This window comes from Amblyomma americanum, chromosome 9 (genome assembly GCF_052857255.1).
Source record: "Amblyomma americanum isolate KBUSLIRL-KWMA chromosome 9, ASM5285725v1, whole genome shotgun sequence".
Classification (NCBI taxonomy): domain Eukaryota; kingdom Metazoa; phylum Arthropoda; class Arachnida; order Ixodida; family Ixodidae; genus Amblyomma; species Amblyomma americanum.
The window spans coordinates 151,618,549-151,635,043 of record NC_135505.1 but is presented as its reverse complement, the minus strand read 5'-3'; the positions used below and the strand labels follow the sequence as shown (position 1 = coordinate 151,635,043).

Here is a 16,495-nt window from a genome sequence, read left to right as displayed (position 1 = left end):
CTTGGCTCTCAACAAACGACGAAAAGATAGAATATTGCACAAATGAGGATCTCATGTTGAAAATAGTTTTAAAACAGGGGCTCCAAAAACGAGTTGCCCTTGAAAAATGTTGCGTCTCATAGCTTAGCATGAGTCGAACGCCAACCACGGTGGCTAAAAGTTGAGCTAAGTTAATCACCTGCTAATTACTGAACTCACTTAGCACAGGAGAACATAGTGGTGCCCGTCGAATCTAGAATCTTTGACCTCATCACGAATTCGCCCTCGCTCGCTTGTTTGCTGTGTTGGGAAGACAGAAGAGAGAAGAATCGGGCCCTCGGTCTCACTTTAGTTTGCAACTTAAGACGCGATGACAACGCAACATCACGCCTCTTTGCGAGAGAGTCAAAGATGTTGTCGAAGCCGAACACAGAAGCCGTAAAAATCGCGCAAAGCGGGACAGTCAATTCATATACCTATTCACTGGTTTATTCACCCGAATTTGCCGTTTAAAAATGTCTTCTGTTTGAGAAGAAGCAAAATTTCAAACGGGCACTTTGCCCATGCGAAAAGACCGATTCCGAGGGCTCTTAGGTATGCCGGTTTTTAATATCGCCGCCTCACAAACTGCGATTGAATGTAAGCTTGGAAATGACAGAAATGTGGACCTTACATTTTTGAATAACTTTTGCAGCATGGTTCCGTTGCCCAGTGTCGTCGAATGTCTTTTTTTACTACTCCATAAAACCTCCCTGTTATCCAACCAAAGCAAAGGCGAATAAATTTGTGCCGGGTCGTAAATCTTTTATCCGGATCATACACGCTCATTCAGCAATATATACAACCTTACGACGCTTCTGTTGAAAGAAAGCAAAGTTTTCGTTCATGCAAGAAACTAACCATAAAAGGGGGAGTTTTTCTTCTAGAAAACAGCTTTCGTGAAAAGAAAGCCAGGCCTACCTGCATCAGCCTTCTGAAATGTCTTAACGGTGCCGATATTTCCGTTTGTTTTTTCTTCGATGTGGCATTTACGACTAGACTATACATATTTTATACTGAGAGTTCCTTTGAACATGCAGGAAATGTAGAGCCGCAAATGCTGCATTAATGCATGCAAAAATGGGGCATTTCCCCGGAGAGGCGAGGCATCTTCCATTCTATTCCTGCGTGATAAGTACCGTAGACCACTGCTTCAATAAATGCGGAGTGAACAAATAGTATGCGTAAGTTTGAAGTTACATGAGTCGGAAGGCGGCGCTCAAAATTTAACATTCAACACAAGCGACGTGCACAAAAGCGACTTGTCAGAAGTTGGAGAACGTAAAACGCAAGTGACAAAGCAATGTAACCGAAAAAATGGAACCGTCAGAAAAATAGGCAAGGGCACACTATTCTCGGGCACACTATTCTTTTGGTTAACTGCGTACTGAAGTTGAACGAAACGGAAAATTCGGAATTTTATATTGCTCCTTTCGTATATCCTTGACATGCATGTTTCCATAGGCACTTTATTCATTGGCAGATTCCAGTCGTGCAATGGCGCGGAAAAAAAGGAAGTTAATTATTATTTTCATCGAGGTATAAACAGCAATTGATGAAGTAAAAGATCACTTTTCTTTTTCTGGTTGATGCAACAAATTAAAATGAAGCAGATGGAGCGAGCTATAAACAAAGGGCTGCAATATAAACCAAGAAGTTTGCTGCTGGACGTGTAAGCAAGGAGTGCGATACACCTCCTTTTTGATTCCCTCTTAAATCACCGCAGTTAGCTGCACGCGCAATGATCGAGAAACAAACACTCATCAGTGATTGCCCTGTTGTGCCGCTTGCTGTGCGTTTACTTTGTTGCCTCTTCTCACCAAGCATGCGTGCGACGCATCACCGGCGTTTAGGCAGACGTAATCAAACGAACACTTCTTGTGCGCCCTGCAACGTATCGCTTCCATCTTGCCGTTCCTCGCCTAATGACCGCAAGCAGCTTGGACGCAAAACTAGGCAGGCGCGAACAAGTGGCACATCGTCCTCTTTTTCAAAAAACAGAACGAACTTCACAGGTTATACGAAAGTGAAGCCGTCTGCTCGGACTCCACAGAATATCATGAATGTCCTTAGCCAAACACACATCTGGTCACTGGTTCTAGTAGGCGGTTTTATTCCGACATGCAAAGGACGACACCGTTAGTTTCGCCAAGTATTTTTCTTTCTCCACGCTTCTATCACCGCTTTGCGCCAAATGAGCGGGCAGTTGCGGACATGTCAGTAAATAGTTTTCGGACAGCTTCTTCTTGCACCTGCTTATCGCAGTTTGCATTGAATGTTAGGGACGTAGCAAGGATGATAACGAGATATATAAAAGCCTTTTCGAAAACAACTTTGTTTTATCACTGACATACCGCCATTATAAATATCGGATGATATGAGTCCGGAACGACTGAGACATTTCCGACTGGGTGCTCATTATACCTGGTCGGTGCATACCACCGATTTTCAGTGCCTATTGCAAACAAAAAAGGTTAACTGGGGCAAAGTGCCTAAAGCTTACGAGAGAGCACTAGAAGTATTTTGAGAGGGAGAAAAAAAGCGTTTGTGCTTGAGCGCTTCTGTCGTGGAAAGGATGAGCTTTAACCCAGGGTATTAGAGCCGGATATATGCTTAGCGATGCGTAACTCGGCATCCCCTAACAACACCCAGCTTAATAACGCGTGATAGATTCGCCGCCTAGGCACTTTCCTACTTGCCTGCTGGCTGTGTCCAGTGAATGTCCCATACTTGCTTCTTCGCCGAGCCTTACTTTGAGACGACCAAGCACGCCAGGCCTGAACGGTGCGTCAATATTTCCTTATCGATCGTGCCTCAACATCCCGGTGCTTTAATAAGCCTTTTGCCCAGCTCACTGGAGCACGAACACAGAGCGGTGGGCCGAAATGATGTCGTGCACTCCTTGGAAATTTTTTTCGACGGCTTCAGCGTAGAGGTTGTGACATCTAAGCTCTGTACGAGCTGCGCTATTTCCTCCTCTCCCCAACACCCTTCTCTCCTCCTTTGTAAAACTCTCTGCTCGCTGAGTTCAAGACTGTCATCCATCGACGACGGGACTGAGCGCGTGAAGGGGCGGGCTGTAGGCACTGAAAAGTGGTGGCCGCCCCGAAGGCACCGACCTACTGCAGCCTCCCTCCCCAATTCCGCGCAACCCCGCAAGTTAGATCGTGGCAGAGAATCCTGACTGGTATTCACGCCTTAGTCGCCCACAGCCACGCGAACACTTTACACGTTTTAAAGCCACGCAGCAGAGTGGGAACCTCGGCGCTGGCTTAGAGAATTCGCGAACCAGTGAACACCTCGTTTTCGCGCACCGCAGACAAACTTGTTCTGGCTTTTTTCATTTAGCTGCAAAGAGTTTGGTTCTAGCATACTAGTTTAAGTTTAGAAAAAGGAAAGAATAGAAGGTGCGCTTGTGACTCATAGTGCACGAAGAGGTGTTAATGATAACCGGAGAACCCGGTAATGCATGCGTGGTATAGGCTACTCCGAACAGCCACCATAACGATGGTGGGGCACACATCGACACGAGCGACACCCGCACACATATAGATTGCCGATTTCATTACACGCAACGAGGACCTCGTATTGATCCGCACCTGCAGAAGAAATGCACAGCCTTGTGCGAAGTAGAGCGATCGACGAGCCGCTGATACGCGTGTGCATAATTACGGTGAGAAGGTGCACTCGAGAGGCCTACGGTTAGCCAGGGGCGTGTTTCAACTTCGGGGGTTCAGTGAATTCGGCCTCACTCACTCCCTGCAGCGCAGGCTGTTCCCATGTAATCACGCGTTCCCGTTGCGGGCGTGCCCGGGAGGCCTGTCGTCGCGTTAGCGGCTGGGCTTCGATGCAGGGCGGCGGGATTAGTAACGTGCAATCTGGGCAGCGATGAGTGCTGAGACAAAGCCTTGGCCGTGCGGTGCAAACACGTATAGGGATTGTTTCGATAAAGCCTGCTATTGTCGCGGGATGCACACCAGCGCTTAGTTAGTGCAAACGTTCTCGGTGCACTTTGGCAGCTAGCTTACGATGGCAACTTTGATGCTGACAAGCCCGTTACTTTGTAACGGCTGAAACGTACGAAGCGCAGTATTTAACCCCAGAAATTTCTTTTGTAATCCTATAGGCGTGTACACGTCACACTGTGCCTATGCTGTTTTCTTGGAAATGTTCAAGATCTATTACAGACTTTTTGCAGTAGTATTACTGCAACGCACGTGCTCTATGCTCCTGCACATTCAGCGATGCGCTCATCAAACAGCTACTGAATAGACTGGCAATCTTTGACTCAACTGCACGCCACTTTAATGGCAGTGCGGTTGATGATCTCGTATTGCTTTATTGAACCATCCATGAGGCGAATAGCGAACCATTGTCTTTATTCTGAACATCTATGGTACGCCTCAAGGCTGAATGGTCTTGCACGGTATGAATGGTAGCACACCGGGTTGCTTGGAAGTGCGGAGTCTTTATACCGGGCGTTCCATCTCATAAGTTCTGCAATTATGTGTTTTTTTAGTTAGAAGAAAGCATTTGTCGTCTTAGCATTGTCAGTGACGGAGGGCATCAGAATACAACTGCTTACTGTAGGCTCGGTAACTAATATTGAAAAGTTGACATTTTAAGTATTCCTGCCAGTCTCCTTATTTTAGTAAGCGGTGTGCACACAACCGTAAACAATAGTCATATCAGTTTTTACATTTCCGAAAACTCCGTTACCATCAGCGCTGTGTTCTGACAAATTTTGCCTATTTCGACGAGTTACATGTTCTGAAGGGATCGCTTTGCCTGCAAACTCCTCGAAAGTATTTTGGCGCGATGTAGGCAAAATTTGTTGGGCCGCAGCAGAAAGGGTAACTGCGTTTTCTAAATTCTAAAAACTATGAATATTATTTACAGTGGGCTACACACTCTCAATAAATAAGGAGGCTAACAGTAATAGCAAAAAGGCAGCTATTCAATATTAGTTAACCGGCCTACAAGTTAGCACGTCTTTGCTGCATTCTTATGCGCTACACCGCTTACAACGCAGAAATAAGGGCTCATCTAACTCAAAGAGGCTATTCTTAAAAATTGCAGAACATCTTAGGTATATTGCCGACTAGAATCATCCGAATATCCATCAGCAGTCACCGTAAAAATCTTGGGGAATTTGAAAACAGGAAGAAAAATAATGCTTCGCTCGCACCACTGATGCGTGACGGGCTAGTCCAGTGTACAATGGTATTTGGTGCATAGCTAATTGACGGAAGCCAGAGCGCGAGAAAACGAAAACTAGAAGAAAGAAGTCACGCGTCCTGTCTTGTGTGTTCTTTCTTGTCTTCGTTCTTTCGCGCGGTGATTTCCGTAAATTAGATGCTAACGTCCGGAGGTAGAGCAGTCTATAATCCTCCGCCTCCCCCTGTTAAAAAACAAGTGCTCTCAACGAAAAAGAAATGTGTTTAGCGACATAAAAAAAGACTCGGACTTTTCTCCTTCGTGGAGTCTCTTCTGAACCAGCTATTAATCGATCATCCGTCCGCTGCATGTTCACGCGTCAAGAAATTGCCACGAAAGTGACTCAAGCGCTTGACTACGGCGATTGCGATTGAAGAGGCAGTGTACTTTTCATACGCCAGCCACCCTATCCCACCAAATTCCCAAATCCCAACTGCCCACGCCACTGCCTACCTCCAATGGCTACGTTCACTTCCGCTTGGAATCCCTCTGTCAATCTAAGGGACCATTGTTTATATTTCTGACGCTTTACATCTCCACCGAGGTCCTTTATTCCTGCTGATTTCAACTAGAATATCCCTAATTAGGAAATGAAAACGCTACGGTGAACACTAATGGACACGAACCGAGCACTGTGGGTTGGGGACCAAACACGAGTTAGTGACATCCTAGCGTGACTAAAGAAGGCCGAGTGGACAAGAGGGGAATTGCGATGCAGACAGATGAGCGGTGGTCCTGCAGGGTTGCGGAGTGTATTCCAAGGAAAGGAAAGCGTAGCCGGAGACGGCAGAGATCGTCAGGCGGGAATCGGGCGACCGCACTGGCCCAAGAGAGGGCAATGGCGACGATCCTGAACTCGACTCTCTTTTCTGGCCCGCTGTCATCTTTTCCGTCTCTTGACGTTTCAATTCTCGTAAATTGCGCTGCGCGGCACTGCGTACAAGTTTAGTCTTTTACATTAATCTAAAGCTCTGAGCTGCGCAGGCAAGAGCCCTTTGGGGGGATGAGTGGCGGCAAAATCGTCTTCTCCTCCCCCGCGCAGGTGGCCAAGATGGTGATGGTGGTGGCGGCCGCGTTCGCCCTCTCCTGGACGCCGTACTTCCTGGTGTCCATGGTGACGCAGTTCGGAACCAACTACCTGGAGAAGCAGAACTACTTCTTCACCATGCTCAGCATCAACCTGTTCGCGTTCCTCAACTCGTGCGTCAACCCGTTCATCTACGCGGCGATGAGCAGGCGCTTCCGCGGTGGCTTCCGGCGCATCCTCTTCCCCGTCGCCTGCGTCGGAAGCTGCCGCTCGGGAACTGGCTGGCCGCCCGCCGCAAGGCCAGTGAGCTGCTCCCTTTACACTCTCCGCCAAGCGAACACTTCAATGGCTCTCACTGGTTTAGGACGAATGACGTAAGCGAGAATGGAAGAGAGAGAACAACTTCATTAGCCGCTTGAAGGTTGGGAGCTACGGCAGGTGGGCCGAGTTTAGCCCCCAGGCGGGGGCGACGTCTTGAGCCCAGGGGACGAGGGCCAGCTGTGTCTTCTTCTCTGGTCTCACAAGAATTTGGATCCAACCCTCCGCGGAGGGAGCTGGCAGCACTGTTTGTGGGGGCGGGTTACCCTCGCATCCCCAGAGGATGTGTGCCTGAGTGGCAAACACTCCAGGGTCACAGTTAGGACCGACGGGGTCGTATTCCCCGCCAGTGATGAGGTATAATCTAGAATGACTGAGAACTGAATTGGTCTGCAGTCTGCAAAGCATGGTGGCGTGCGCTCGGTCGAGGTCGAGGTGGGGAGGCGGGTACACGCGTCTTGTCTCCTTGTAGAAGTTGGTGATTTCCGCAGAGGATAGGGATATCTCGGCGAGAGCATCCGGGTTCGACCGGTCGGCTGCGCGGTTGGTTAGGGCTCGGGCAAAACGGTCGACCCCTTCATTCTCAGAGTTCCCCGCTTGCACACTGAGCTTACAGTGCGTAGGTGTTTGCAGCGCACACGAAACACGGACGGACAGAAAAAGGGAACGAAACACAGCGCTAACTTTCAACTGAGCTTTATTGGAAAAATAAGCGACTTTTATACAAAAATTTTTAACATGTGACTCAGAAGATGTCAAAACGTCCTACTACATGTGCCATCTAAAATCACTGATACTCTAGATAAAAACCCTGAAAAACACGAATGGAAAACACTGAAAGAGACGTGCCGCCTAAACCACCTAAAGGGTGTCATGATCAATAACGGTGAAGAAACAACAGCATGAAAAACCAACTAACCCAAGAAAAGACGATTCTTACAGTGCGGCCGAGAGTGCAGCCGCGGAGGATGTGTGCGGCAGGTGGGCAAATTGAGTTGAAATTTCGGCCTGCCAGGTATCATTGCGGAAAATGCGCGTTCACTTCCTGACGAGGTAAAAAAGCAATATGACTGACGTCTGCTCCTTGGAGCCATCTTAAAACGGGTAGAACGCATTATCTAATACAGAAGGCTACACGCTCGTTTCGATGCGATCAATACACCCTTAGGGGTTCCGATATGCCATTTCCTTCAGACATAATTTGCTATGTCACGGCAATTTTTCGTGTACTATTAATTTGTTGACTTCTAGGGTTGTTTATACGTTATTTATTTCACACGCTCCGTGTTCCGTTTGAAATTTAGCAAGAGCACGCAATACATCTAAGAATAAATCACAATGCATTGTAGCATATTAAAAACTAAACTTAGTGCACAAATATAGTTGCACGCAGGTTAAACATGCTAGGAGCTGCACCCGCTTTGAGGGAAAGAGGAAAAAGGGAACGATGCAAGGAAGAAAGAATTCAGAGAATAACAAAAAATGAAGTATGATTTAGGATTGTTAGGACAAAGGCGAATTGGGTACACTACTCCGTCACATTTCATGGAGTCGGCCACTTATACTTAGCTGCTCAGAACCCCCTGACTCGTGTTTAAGAGCGCCAAACAGCATCAAGAACGAAGCTCTGAGGTTCGTGCTATTTCTTTCTGCGATTCTCTTCAACGCGTGGTCCAGCAAGCGAGTAGTCCAAAATAGACGCCCATGTATCTAGAAGGCGTTGTTTGTTTTAGTTAGTTGGTGAATGTCATGGTAATATCAAATGAAGGGGCGCATACGCGCAAACTACGCAGATAAATACATACTATATACATGCATGCATACAAAGATACGTACGCATATACATATAAGAACTTTATTGATCTGGAGCACGGAATGCCAGTCACGATGACAGGCGGTCACGCTAATAAAGAGATTGTTTACAACGCTCTGTGTTCAATGAACGCTCGCAATTCAACTGAATTGGATAACTATTTTACATGTGGTAGGCTTGAAGCCGTAGGTAGGGGTGATGGCATAGGGATATTAGATTAGGGAGGACCAAGTTTTTTTTTTCCTGGTACTTGGCGTACGAGCGCCACGCTCTGCCTCATGGCCTATAGGGCCACGCATGTAATACGGTTACCGAAAACGGGGTACTCATTCTGTCGAGATGAGTGGCGTTTCAGTGAGCATGGGTTACAGTGCTCGTGCGTCGAACCGCCCCGCTCTCTCTTCTATACTCTCTCCCTCTCCCCCGGCGCTCCTCGCAGGCCTGTGGTTCCCGCCTGTTCATCGTCGTTCCGGCTTCGCCTCCATCGGCTGGCGAACGGCACCAGCCTGCTGTCGACGGCGTCCAGTGGGTCGCAGAGCGACACTCTGGCTCACTCGGCGCCGGGGGCACACCACCCCCAGCACCGCGTGGCGCTGCGGACCGTGAAGCCGGTTAGGCTTAGCACCAAGGTCGCCAGGCCATCCGCGGAGAGCGGGCCCTTCTCGCTCGCAGCTGCTGTAACAGCCAAGGAGAAGGCCGACGGGGACGCCGACCAGCATCGCCGGGCGTTGAGCGACTCGGCGCTGACCAGGCACAATGGGTGCGCCATCCAGAACGGAAGCCTACCCGCCTCCAGACAGCTGGCAGTTGATGGCGAAGCTACGGAGAAACGAAGAAGCACCGCCGAGTGACCTGCTGTTGTCAGTGAGGTTGAATGCTACTCAGTGAAGGCCTCGCATGAGTCTGGCTTAGACAGTGTTATTCCGAGATGAACAGGCAAGCCCCCAGACCACTGGACTTCGTTCGGCCAACGATGAGAATCCAGTAAGACACGTTGCAGAGCAAATCAGAATACGAGACCAGTTGGCTACCAACTCACGGGAGTGCTTGCTTTGCTCTGTGCGACCGAGACCGATGACCTCGCCTTCAGATCGGTTGGCGCCGACCGAAGAGGGACGAAAACACTCTGCTGACTGAGGCACAGTGCAATGCAAGGGATCCTGTCACTTACTAAGGACCTCGCCGCTGTGGACACGACTGTGTCCTCCGGCGATCCGTTGGCTAAGAATTGCGGGCACTGCGACCCTCAACCAAGTGCGGAAAGAAATCTCAGTACCTTTCATTTCGACAAGCTTGAAGAGCCGGCGCAGAACCCTAGTGTTGACCTTGACAATAAGAAGTTATCCCTCATATTTATCGGCGTGATACTGGACGACAAGATGAGTAACTCCCTCGGAAAGAAACACTGCAGTGGCTCAGCACTGAAGTGCTCGCTAAGTGCTTCAGGAATGGTTGGTTTATGGGTTTTACGTCCCAAAGCGACTCAGGCTATGAGGGACGCCGTAGTAAAGGGCTCCGGAAATTTCGACCACCTGGGGTTCTTCAACGTGCACTGACATCGCACAGCACATGGGCCTCTAGAATTTCGCCGGCATCGAAATTCGACCACCGCGACCGGGATAGAATCCGCGTCTTTCGGGCCAGCAGCCGAGCGCCATCACCACTCAGCCACCGCGGCGGCTTCTTCAGGAATCATTCCGAAAACGCGATAAAGGTGCGCTGCCTTTCTCAAGTTCTTCGCTGAACGGCCCCCAAACACTTAACGCAGTGATAATAGACAGGCGATAGAGCTAAGGCTACGATCCGGTAACGTGTTGTTAAATGCCCTGTTAAGCCCTTGAGAAGCATGCCATGGTGCTTTGCCTTTGGATTTATTGATGGACCCCTGGCCAATTCACAACAGTACCGGAAAAACGATCGGTAAAGCGATCTGTGACAAAGGTGAACGCAAAAAAAGGATGAGAATAGCAAGGACTTGGGCGCACGTGCGTATCCTCGGCTGTCTCGGAGCCTCGATTCGTCACAGGCCGCTGCATGGAGATTCGCTCGACACTCGGGTGCTACCGTTCAAGAAATGGCCCAGTGCACGTCGGCTGTATAAAAGAAATCGAATACGTCGCTGGGGAAGTTTTTTTTTTTTTTTGTAACGCGGGCAACAAAGAAACCCAGACTGGCTGTGTTATTTCTCGTGTATCTGAAATTTTACGAACATATTTGTGATGTAGCCAATGCGTTCCGTAGTGCTGAATCATATATATAGTTAAACATCGTTGAGATCGCGCCGTTGCAGGCAATCCATGATTGTACGGAAAATCATTCACCCGGCATTTACGGGTAGCCCTTTGGTTGGGCATCGCTCACAGAGTCTTTTTGGCCGAATGTGTAGCTGTGCAGATACTTTTTGGCGGCGAATTGCTGAAAAAGCAAATGGCATGGCAGGTTAATTGTCTACAGCTTGCCCGGTAAATACAGGGCGGCCAGTAAAAACCACGTCACAGAAGAGAAGTGAATGTGTTAAGGTTGTTTTGCCCTGAAAAAGTCGAGCTGTTTCCAGCTTTGTAATTTCCACGGAGAAGCCAATGCGAAAGGACTGAGTAAAAAGAACTGCAGCCGCTGGTTAAACCTGGTTCAGGAGTGATAATGGCACTGTATTCAGCGTAAGTAGCAGTGCAAAATCGTCATTAATGACCGGGAAACTTGTGAATTAATGTCCCGGTAATGAATGTCGTTCAGAAACTTGAATTCGAGCACTGAACCTATCGACCCAAGTGTCGTTTTGCAAAACGCGGCTTTAAAAAATCTTTGGATATATATTGTTGAACGCAGCTGCATCTTCAGTTGCAGCAGAATCCCAGAAAAGTGACGCCATCTTGCTTTTGCTGGAAATTTGTGTTAAGAGTGGTGCCGCTTGTTGGAGAGGCAAGCACACACTTGGAGTGTGCGAAGTCCTTCTTTTGAGTGTACAGGAGTGTGTGCCACGCATGCTCGTGCCTGACAGTCGTTGGGCACGGTGCGTCTGTTCCAAAGGAGGCCGAAACTTGCAGCATACAGTTATGAGCAGTAATGCTCGAATCCACTCAAAACAGAGATCATTTTATGTGCTCTTGCTGCGAGCTCTGCCAGCTCAACAGTGTTGGCGGTGAACAGTCATTTCCCCGATGCTATCAATGCCAAAAGAAAGTGACCGTCCACAATATGGTGAAAAATGCCGAGGGAAATCTGCGCACTCGCATCAGTCCCAATCGATGGTTCCCCAAGCTCGTTCAACGGTGCTGCGTTTGTCACGAGATCACTGCTGTGACAGTGTTCGCGCAGTGGCTGGCTCACTTGCAGTCAGAAGTGAAGCAGACAGCGTGTGTGCAGAAGAAAGACGGATGACAATGTGTGGTGATGCCCGAAACGCTTCCTCAATGTACGTAAACAGCCCAAAGATGATGGGACAATCCGGGTAACATTTGCGTGCTCGTGAGTCATTCATTCCCTGTGCACTTTTAACCACTATGTACGTATGTATAGTGTTCCACCCTCGAAAATGACTGTCATAATCGCTGTGCTACAAACATGATTACATAAGCATCAAATATTCCCCAATATGTCACGCTCAGGAGTTAGAACATACCATAAAATTATGGGCAGCACTGGCCTCCTAACTATCACGTTTGAAATCTACTTGGAGCGGGTTAAAACAGGAGCGTTTTATTTTCCGTCCAGTCTTTGTTCCTAGAGAGTTGCATTTTCGCTTCACAGGAAGCGTTAATGCTTTATTTTCACGATTACTTCATAACTTTTTTTAACCTGAAATGTCTTGCTTCAAAAAACAATCTTGTAAATAGCAACAACCACCATACAGACCTGCACGACAAGAAGACTTGCATGATGTAATAGAAATGTAAAAATAAGAAGGAATAATAAGAGGTAAAAGTTGTTGAAAGGTCGGGGTATGAAATGTGGGCGAGATTTTGCAGGAGACGTGTTTTGTGAACATGGCTATTATAAAGCGACGACAAGTCCAGCTGTGTGGTAATGTGTGACAAAGTGCATCGATCACTTATACAGGAGAAAATGATTGCACGAAAAACCGATACATTGAGATCATGAGAAAAGGGAACGCCTTAGACGGAAGGCCCGTGTTATAGTTGTTGGCCTGAAATATTTGTTGTTGGATGGTCTGAAGACGCGATATTGCTCATAAAAAACAGAAAACAGGGTGATTTACAGGAAGAGAACTCCCTACTGCGTGGTAAATTTTCTGTGTGTTATTCAGTATTGAAGCCTCGTGTATTTACATAATAAAGCATCAAGGTGTTCCGTACAGTTTCTTACGCACTCACTTCTGTTTGCCGCTCTTTACGAAGAAGTTATTTTTCTCCGCTGGAAAAAAAAAATCAAACATGGTGTTTTTTCTCGCTTTACTAGCGTCGTTAGTTGTACTAAAACGCAGCTACTAGAATGCCTGAAGGAAAAACCGCATACCATTGAGATTATGTCAAACCTGCACACCATGACGTCCCAGTTTAGCTTCGCCAGTAAGCGAATAAGCTGTATTAGAGTTGCGAAAATGCGGTTCGAGTTTAATTGTAATCACGGCTCAAAGCTGTTTACTCACAGGAAATCAAACCTGGAATTCACCCAGAAAGTCGTTTCCCCCTATATGCACCATTTAAAATATTATCTTTGGAGTACTATAATTGAAAGGTGACAAACGCTACTTCTTGTTATATAAAGAAAATGTAGAATTCAGATATACCGGAATAATGACACTGTAGAAGATGTTGCTTCCAAAAGAGCCGCAGGCGAAACTGGTTTATTCCAGCCGCTGCGCGGCTCTTCCTTGATCACTTCTTCAGCTCATAGCACGCAGCGCTAAGGCGCCACAACAGGACCTCCTGCTCAGGACACTGAGTCGTCCCAGCGAGCAGTCTTCCGGAGAGGTGGAAGAGGGGAATGTCTTGTGGGGAGAAAGCGGCAGGTGAAGTGAGAGGGCAGCTGACGAAGGAAGCGCGGTGTTGTCGACGTGGGTCGAGGGAGACGTTGACGTGCAGCGTGTCAGTTTTGTCGCCCCGCGCGACGACGAGACGGGGTCCAGTAGAGGGCGCCTGAAGCGGACGGCGGGCACAACCCACGGGTAAGGAAACGTTGGGGCTGCCTCGTAAATCGCGGTGGATAAAGGCCGGCTTGCACTGGCCAGCGCGAGTCGGAGGGGCGGAGATACGGGAGAGGAGAGTGGCGAAAGGTATCCAAGGAGAAGGACAAACGACGCTCTTGGCAGGCGGGCACACGAAACCGGCCGGTAGACGCAAAGATGTGCCATAGACGAGATGAGAAGGGGCACATCCGAGGTCTTGCTCGTATATATGAAGGCCTGAAAGGACGACTGGCAATGAAGTGGAAAAGTGCTCCGGAAGATTGTAAGCCATAAGCGATGCCTTCAGCTGACGGTGCAGCCTCTCAACCAAACCGTTGGCTTGCGGACGGTAAGCTGTAGTTTTGAGGTGGGCGATGTCGAGAAGCTGGGCGGCGATAAGTGCGGACTCGAATTGGCGGCCTCTGCCGGTGATGATCTCCCGCTGGCACGTCGAAACGGGCGATCCACGTGGAAATGGCCGTTTCCGCAGTTATGTCCGGTATAGGGGGTGGCTTCCGGCCAGGGCGTAAAACGTGGTGAGTATATAACGGTGACCGTGCGACGATGGTAACGCTCCAAACAGGTCGATGTGAAAACTGCAAAAAGGGAGTCTGGAGGCTGGAGAGGTCGTAGTGTGACGATAAATCTTGCACTGCTGACGGGCAACAAGGCATGCCAGAGCCCAGTTGCGAACGCCGGCGTTGAGGCCAGGCCATGTGTGTGTGTGTGTGCTCTCCTGTTGTCCTGTCACTTGATCTGCGCCATTATTCCGTTAAACCATACAAAGCGCTCCGCAACGATACGCTGAAAGGCACGGATACCAGGATCAGAAAGGCAGTGAAGATCGTTGAAAAGCGTGCGCCGTAAAGGCAAATGTATATATAAGGGCGTGCGCGTCCAGTGGCGGGGTTCATATCGCGAACAATGTCGACACCAGGATCGGTACAATGTACAGGGCGTAGGTGCAAGGATAATGAATGCGATGAGCAAAGTGAAAGACGTTTCGGAAAGCACTGCTTGGAAATCGGATCGGAAATCATTGCTCGACTTGGTCAGTGATAGCAAAACAGATTTTTGAGGCGAAAACCCTAAATGGTTCATACTTGTGTCCACGACCTTGTCCGGTCTCAGGTCATCTCCGGTCTCAAGTCATGTCACACCGATGACTAGATTAACTGTATAAGAAAAATCCTTATCATAAGATGAATGATCGAACCGCGTCCGCCGAAGCAGCGACGCTGGCTTGAGCAAAAGACATCGGAAGTCCACATGAAATCCCAGCAATGTCATCACGTGTTTATCTCAATGTGGTGGCAGTATTGGCGAATAAATTCACCAATATCTTCAGCAAACATTCCCCGTACTGTGTTCTGGGTGGTGTCATAGCATTTCCCATTGCACATAGCTTACACGTTTTATTCAAGTTGGAGGCTAGCTTGCGACAGTGGTTCGGACGAATGACATGTGCACCTTCAGTTGCATGCTTTAAGGCGCGGTTCAGGCGTCCACCGAGATGTCGAGATCTGGGAGCTACTACGTCCTTTCCTTTCAACCTTTACTTTCCTCAAGACACATGCTTCCGAACTCCTCCACGTAAGCAGACTAATGCACCTGCGCTTCAGCCTACTGCGCTTGCGTGGGACGTCACGGAGTGCGCCACCACCGTTCGAGAGGGGCGCTCCCCGGGCATTCTTGCCAGACACCTGCTGAACGCTGATCAGGAAGGATGCCGCCTAAACGCTCTCCCGCGTCTCAAGCAACCAAGCGTGCGTGCTAATGAACGAAAGCAACACCGCGCTGAAGGCTTTCACATCACCGCGCTTTAGGTCAACAAAGTGCACCCCCCCCCCTCCCCTGAATTTTTTTTCACTTCTATGCCTGACCAGACGAATTTTCATCGAATCCTTCCTATTCTCCAGCTTCCGCGCCAACCAAGAAGTCAGCCACTCCATGCAGTGGCGATCCTCAATTTTCGAGTAGTTTCAACCTTGATTTGTGCTGCGGAGCTCGGCAGAATTGCGTTCAAAGCAACGAACGGAACACTTTTACTCTTGCAGCCGCCCACAAAGAAGGAGCACCTGGAGCGTCTCAAAAGAAACTCGGTAAGTGCAGAAACCCAGTGGTGGTTGTTCGGTCATATTGTAGTCTGACACGAGAGCCACACATAGGGCGTTCACCCTGGAAGGAAGAGGACGGCTACTGTGGAGGGTGTGGTGAGAGCGTGGGAAGGCACGACCGGTTGCCCCGGAAATCACCCGGAGGGTAGTTACCCTGGAAGGAGGAAGATTACCTTGCAAGGAGGAGGACACGGCGATAGCGGAAGAAGGTGCAACCGGTGGGTGGTTATCATGGGAACCGTCCCAATGTGGTTACCCTGGAAGAAGGAAAGTGTGGCCAGAACATAAGAATGCGCCACCGGTGGGTGATTCGATGGGAACCACCCCAGGTGTGTTTACCCTAAAAGGAGGAGGAGGGATGACAGGAAAGTGAGGGGCATGAGGTATCTTCTCTGGTATAAGGTAAAGCGTTACCGCTTAAGGAAGAGGATATGACGAGAGCGGAGTAATGTAGCACGGTCCAACTGCTACAGCCGCCGCGAAACGCGCTGTCCGAGTAGAGGGTCTTTGGTGGCACCGCTTGCCTTGAACGGCGTACAGTAGAGGTGAGTAGTTGACAAGTGAGTACCTCTGGAAAACCAAAAAGCGCGCTCTAGAACTATACAGATATTCTGTGCCTCAGCATATCGTAAAATGTTAATACCTTTATAGCTGTCGTTGAATCTCGCATTACAGAGTACTAACCATCCAGTCATTTCTTTCTCAGTTGCTCCGCACTAGTTTGCTTCCGTTAAAACACAGCTGCGCTTGTTGCGGCACCCACTTCTTCCTTTCGAACACTCCGTCTTTTTACATGAGGTTGGTTCGGGCAGCAGTTGCGGATGCATACAAAGAGCGTGCCTGCAGGAACAACCTTGTTT

General features: G+C 48.8%; 1 protein-coding gene across 1 annotated transcript in view; it reads left to right on the top strand.

Annotated features, from left to right (window-relative positions):
• LOC144103790 (QRFP-like peptide receptor) overlaps window positions 1–9,961 on the top strand; it is a 158,944-nt gene extending 148,983 nt beyond the window's left edge. The window contains 2 exon segments of the mRNA XM_077636443.1: window positions 6,278–6,565; window positions 8,833–9,961. Coding sequence (XP_077492569.1) covers window positions 6,278–6,565; window positions 8,833–9,009 — 465 coding nt within the window. The 3' untranslated portion in view covers window positions 9,010–9,961.
• Window positions 9,962–16,495: the final 6,534 nt, after the last annotated feature.